Consider the following 6,864-nt stretch of genomic DNA (forward strand, 5'->3'; position numbering starts at 1 on the left):
AAATTGAACTGCATGAAGATTCCCTTGACAGCAGTCGACCTGAAAGAGAAAAAAAAAACACGTGTAGAAGAGAGCAGTTTATTGGTTCGCTCCGTTACAGAGCCCTCAGAGGAAAAACTCTCAATGCAATCTAATGTGAAATGCAACGACTAACAGAATTGACCTTGCATAGCTGTTTTGGGCCCGAGAGGTTCGCTGTATCGAGCTGGTCGCTGATGATGCTTCAGTCAGAGCTGAAACTGACGTGCAGCTGTAGGTCCAGAGAGTCTCATAAAAACTCATTCTTAAAGCTGAAGTGTGCAACTTTTGGATGTTAAAATATGCCCAGATTAATATGCAGACACTGTGCAATACTTTGACACTTTCGAAACATATTTTAACTTGATGTACTAAAATAACTAAAACTAAATAAAAAATGAATAAAAACTATATATATATAAATAATATATCTAGATATATAAAATAATAAAAATGTCTAATAAAAAAACTAATAAAACTGGCAAAAACAGCTAAATTACTACAATTTTGAACATGTAAAAATAAAAAAGTAATATAAAACTATATAAAAAATAAGTAAAAGTAAAATAAAATTCAAAATATAGTATCTCAATGGTACTAAAATAACACTGCTAACTAATAGATTGTTTATCTGAGATTTGTGGCTGTAATGCTTTATAAAATCTAATGGGTCACCAAAGTGCAGAATATTCATAGCAAAACCTATGAATCATGTGCAGTATTTTGAGGATGTAAGTGGCACTCAACGCAGGTTGAAGATTAATGACATGTTTTAAGTTAAGTAATGTTAAGTGCAGAGCACAAAAGAAAGACACTTCGATTATTTGTGCACTCATTTTAAATGTATAAATCGCACAGATCTTTTACCAGTATTTGAAAATATTCAACAATGAGAGACAGAAGCCGTTCAAATTAACAATGATCAGCACTACCGTAATGAATAGTGCAAATAACTGTAATCAAAACTTGTACAGAAACACCTGAGAAAAACGAAAAGAACAAGTCTTTCATGAACGTCCATAAAAATTAGAAAAGAGAAAGAGAGAGAAAACAGGAACAATTAATGACATGGATCACTCACATTCATCCTGGAAAGATTCATTCCACCATTACTGTCTGACGGCGTTGCTTCAGGAACAAAAACCCCGGGAAAAAAACGTTCACATTCACCATCGATGCTTTGAGACGACTTTGGCCGACAGGGCTGGGCGATAGTGCTAAAGAAAGCAGGCGATTTCACATTTTCTGTGTTGATTTTGGGTGAAAATCTGCACAACTGATTTAATCAATGTGTTATTCACAGCTGATTCGTTTTCATTTATACGCACCAGTATAACAGTACATGGTCAAAATATTTACCTACAGATATTTCTACTAAAATAATAATAAAAAAAGCACCAAATGGAGACTTTGAGAACTTTTTTTTGGGTGAAGATGCAAATACATCTTTGTTTTGAATTGATTCATTTGAACTGATTCACAGAAATTAATCAAACTTAAATGCTGCTTTTGATACTGAAGAAGCATCACGAAACTAGTCTGATGATGCAATTTTTTTTTAGGAAACTTAAAGAACAAATTAAAATAATTGTGTGATTCTCAATCTCCAGCATTTCTGAGAGATGATGCGAAAGCATATTTGTTTTGGAGCTCTGAATGGATTCCGAAGCATCACGAAACTAGTCTGATGATGCAATTTTTTTTTAGGAAACTTATATTAAAATAATTAAAATAATTGTGTGATTCTCAATCTCCAGCATTTCTGAGAGATGATGCGAAAGCATATTTGTTTTGGAGCTCTGAATGGATTCCGAACTGATTCACGGAAGTGAATTAAACTTAAATGCTATAAAAGAATCATGGAACTAGTCTTTTGGAAGCATAATGCAATGAAAAAATAAAAAATAAAACACATTAAAATAATTATGTGATTCACAATATCCTGCATTTTTGAGTGATGATGCAAATCTTTGCTTTAGAGTTTTGAATCCATTCATTGAAATGGACAGTTTGAAGTGATTCATGCAAAGGAATCAAACTTACACGTTGTTTTTGATACTGAAGAAGAATCATGATAGGAATCTTAATGGACAAATTAATAGAATTGTGAGATTCAGAATCTCAAGCATTTTTGAGCAATAATGCAAATGCATCTTTGTTTTAGAGACTTGAATTGATTCATTGATATGGACAGTCTGAAGAGATTCACAGAAATTAATCAAACTTAAATGCTGTTTTTGATTCGGAAGAATCATCATGAAACTACTCTGATGATGCAATCTTTATGAAACGTAATGAACAAATTACAAAAAGCGCATTAAAACAATTGTTTTACAATCACTGGAATTTTTGAGCAATGATGCAAATGCATCTTTGTTTTAGGATTTTTGAATCGATCCATTGAAACGGGCAATCTGAAGTGATCTATGGTAATGAATCAAACATAAATGCTGTTTTTGATGAAACTACTCTGATGATGCAATCTTTTCTAGTTTGACTTAAAAAAAAAAGTGCATTAAAATAATTGTGTGATTCAGAATCTTCTGCATTTTTAAAAGATTAAAAAATGCTTTTTTGTTTTAGGGTTTTGAATCGATTCATTAAAGCGCACAGTTTGAAGTGAGTTATGAAAATGGATCAAACTTAAATGCTGTTTTTGATATTGAACAATCATTATCAAACTAGTCTGACTTAAAAAAAAAAACACATTTATATAATTTTTGATTCACAATCTCCAGCAAAATCATTGCAAAAATATAATGAATATTCAATATATAATCGCTCAGCCCTAGTGGCCATCCGGTGTCAGTGCAAGTGTGTGTTTTTCCACTCTCGTGATACTGGTCTTTGAAACATGGCATGTCGTGCACAACACCGAGGCTCACAATGCAGTTGAAGCATAAAAAAAAAATACAAGTTTAAGTTTAAAATCACGTAAAACAATCCTGCCCTGCCGATGACATCATTCAACTTCCTGTTCAAACCAAAGGATCCTGTACAACACATTTCACGAAGGATCCTCCTGTCAGGTTTGTAAATACCTCAGTCCTCGCTCTGCCTTGAAATAATAAAGAAAAAATCATAGCACAAAATTGGACTCGAAACTAGATAGAACAAAATATCACGGGCGGGGAGAGAAAACGAAATAAAGAAGACCGCAAACACTTTGGCAGAAGAGACGGGGAAAGGAACACACAATGAAAGGATGAAAGAAAAGATAAATTACAGGTGAGACGTGAAGAAAAGTGGTTTTCTCTTTCGCTCAGCATGGCCCGCCATCATACGGCACTCCTCCCACAGATTCGGGGCTGCAAGTTATTCGTTTTTTCCTCACAGAGGAAAGAAGCAAAGAAAAAAGGTGCTCTTCTCATGAAAGTCACGTTTCACTGATTGTCCACAGAAAATTGCGCTGGCTTCCACCCGCCGAGGAGAGCGGGAAGCCTCGGCTCAGAGATATACAATCACAGCGTATATGTATATATATATATATATATATGAAGAGATCCTTTACAGGAAAGGAGCTGAGAATCCATGTCAGGACCCGTGAGGTTGAATCCGTGTTTCAGGTGTGTGTGTGTGTGTGTGTGTGTGTGATGGTAAATACTACTCCAGGTTGGTCTGTCCGTCGTCTTGCATGGTGCCGTGCTCTTGCAGGCATCTCTTGCGTATGACGGGCAGCGGATGAGCCTCCGTGTTAAACACCCAGTCCTCCAGCGGCAGCAGGTCGTCGTCCGAGAACAGCAGGTACAGGTATCTGCGATCGCATACGGCCGGGGTTAACAAAACTCACAAAAGTGTCAAAATATCAGCCTAAAAGCACAGCATTGCAATGCCAGTCTGCTTTGACACCGCATACTTTTCTACTAGACTAAACTGAATGTGAATGGATGCTGTCAAACTCCAAGAAATATATAAAAAGCACCATTTTGTCAATAAACGGTTCCATTAAAAAAAAAATATATATGGAAATATATAAATATATTAGTGACTGTTATTTCCTGTCAAGGTCAAACTTTACTTTGACATGAAATAACAGTAATAGTAAAAAAAAAAAAAAACTGAAATGGAACAGTTTATTGAATATAGAAACTATATATATATATATATAATATATATGTGTGTGTGTGTGTGTGTGTGTTTTAGTATCATATTGGATACATCAGGCTTTTATGGTTTTATGGCTCATATAGTATGACGTAGTGAGAATATGGAGGATAAAACAGCTCAATTTTATCTGGGTTATTATAAGTAACTAAAACTGAAACTGAAACCATAAAAACAAAATTTTTGTTACTTGAAATAAAATAAACATTTACTAAAATAAAATAGAATAGAAAATTTTTTTTTTTTCAGCTAGTTGCAAAGGCAATATTTGTCATTTTAATTTAAAAACTTGATGTATTGAAATAACTAAAACTAAAAATGAAATAAAAATTAATAAAAAATATAGACCAAAAAAAATAACAAATTACAAAAAAAAAACGCCCAACAAAATTATTAAAAATATAAAATTAAACAAAATATAAAAATAAAAACTGATATTAATAAAATATAAATTTGTAAAATATTATATTATAATATTATAACATTAATACAAACATGAATAGTTTCTCAATGATACTAAAATAACACTGAATTTTGTTCAGAGGCCCAAACTGAGCAGAAATATACAATTTGGAGCAGATGCTGATATTTATATGGACAAAAAGATGCTTGTAATGTAAATCAGTGAGATCTTTATAACAATATAGCAGATACTTAAATAAAATGATATAAATATCAGTCATCACTCTGTATCTCCAATAATATGTCTTAGTAAGATGAGATTTAAATGCTTAGTTTGATGATCTAAACATACAATGCAATACAATGATGATTGAGAGATGAAGAAATAAACGTTCCTCAAAAGCCTGATGATCATATTTGAGACTCACAGATTTTTCTAAAAAATGTCCGGATAATCAAGTAAAGTTGCTTCAGTCTAGTAAGTGTTCATCTTTAAATATTACTAACAATATCAAAGTTATTCTTACATTTACTTTATAAAAAACAGCAGAAAGACACGTGAAGCACGAGCTGAAGCTGGACGTTTGTACAATCACACTAAAAGAGCTTTTACTTGATGAATCAGACGACAGAAGGCATGGAGCTTGATCACGCTGATCATTTAGAGGTCTTAGAAATCTGAGTATCAAATATGAAAAAATAGGCTTCGCAGGGATAAAAGAAGTAAAGGGAGTCAATGGAAGGTATTAAATGGCTCAGATAACATGAAATGCAACGCAAAAGTCACATGTTGTGGGGTTTTTGTGCCTTTTGGATCTTGAAAGGAAGAAACACCAAAAAGTACTATTAAAACAAATTCATCTTTTTATTTAATCTTGCTTTGATCATCCTGATTGTTCCTCCTGATGTTCTGCATTATGTGTAGTGCAGAATGCTACCGTGACTCATTATTAAACCTACAGATCCCTGATTCAGGAAGGTGCAGGAACAGGAACATGATAATGAACTTACTTGAGCGTCTCGGACAGGAAGAAGCTCTGCTGCATGTTGTCGTGACTGACTGTGGAGGCGTACACGTCTCGGATTCCTGAGAAACCCGCGTCTACACGACAGTGCTTCTCTAACGCCTGTGAAAACATTTCATCATAATGTTTAGAATTCTAATGTGCCAAGAAACAATATAGGTCATTTGACACTTCGTTATACAGTACCAGTAATCTTACATCAGTAGTTCTCAACAGCAAAGTTATTACAAATAATATAAAGCAACTAACTATATAATCATGCATGGCTAGGATGATAAAACATGAGGAGAAAAGTCATTATAATTGTTCATACTTTTCAAATATTTAAATTTAATGCATTTTATGCATTTGGCAGACACTTTGACAGATTATCCAAAGCAACACTGCATTCATACTTTTATTCATTAAGGATGCTTTAAATTGTTCAAATAAATGCTGTTCTTTTGACATTTCTATTCATCTGTGAATCCTGAAAAATCAAATGTATCACAGTTTCCACAAAAATATTCAGCAGCACAACTGTTTTCAACATTGGTAATAATCAGAAATGTTTCTTGAGCAGCAAATCAGCATATTAGAATGATTTCTGAAGATCATGTGACACTGAAGACTGGAGTAATGATGCTGAAAATACAGCTTTGATCACAGAAATAAATTACAGTTTACAATATATTCACATAGAAAACATCTATTTTAGATTATGATAATATTTCACACTTTTACATTTTTTTTCTGCATTTTTGATCAAATAAATGCAGACTTGATAAGCAGAAGATACTTGTTTGGTACAGTTTCTTGCTGGCAGAAGATACAAGCGATTTGTGAGACATCCTTTAAAACAGGATACTGTTAAAAACTGCTATTTCCGTCACTTAAAAGTTAGCTAGAAGACTAACCACTAAATTTGAGCTCTGAATAAAAGAAGAGCTGACATGGCAAATTAATTATGTATTAACCTCAAACAAAGGTAGACACCTAGACTATAATTAGGACTGTCTCGAGAGTTTGGTTTGGAGATGTATTTGACAAATCCATTTGCGTTCTCCTCCACCTCCTGCAGCCAGTAATTAACATGTCAGTCTGTTGGAGGAGCGCAGCACTTTAACATTGGCTTTATTTTAATGTAAGAGCCACAGCCGAGCGTTCAGTTACCAGAGCTAATGTGAGGAAGAGCCGCGAAAAACACCAGAGATCCTCAACCGCACACTGCTTCATCAGATACACTGCAGAAACTTCCAGATCTGTCTGTCTGTCTGTCTGTCTGTCTATCTATCTATCTATCCGTCTATCTGTCTGTTTATCCATCCGTCCGTCC

The 6,864-nt window shown here is 33.8% G+C and overlaps 1 protein-coding gene across 1 annotated transcript in view; it reads right to left on the bottom strand.

Annotated features, from left to right (window-relative positions):
- Positions 1-2,871: 2,871 nt before the first annotated feature.
- The window catches only part of LOC107665908 (mannosyl-oligosaccharide 1,2-alpha-mannosidase IA-like), a 159,285-nt gene continuing 155,292 nt past the window's right edge, over positions 2,872-6,864 (bottom strand). The window contains exons 10-11 of the mRNA XM_016456971.1: positions 5,536-5,651; positions 2,872-3,772 (exon numbers count right to left, since the gene is read on the bottom strand). Of these exons, the coding sequence (XP_016312457.1) occupies positions 3,622-3,772; positions 5,536-5,651 (267 nt within the window). The 3' untranslated portion in view covers positions 2,872-3,621. The remainder of the gene's footprint in view (positions 3,773-5,535; positions 5,652-6,864) is intronic.

Source organism: Sinocyclocheilus anshuiensis, unplaced genomic scaffold (genome assembly GCF_001515605.1).
Source record: "Sinocyclocheilus anshuiensis isolate Anshui unplaced genomic scaffold, SAMN03320099.WGS_v1.1 scaffold992, whole genome shotgun sequence".
In the NCBI taxonomy this organism is placed as follows: Eukaryota; Metazoa; Chordata; class Actinopteri; order Cypriniformes; family Cyprinidae; genus Sinocyclocheilus; species Sinocyclocheilus anshuiensis.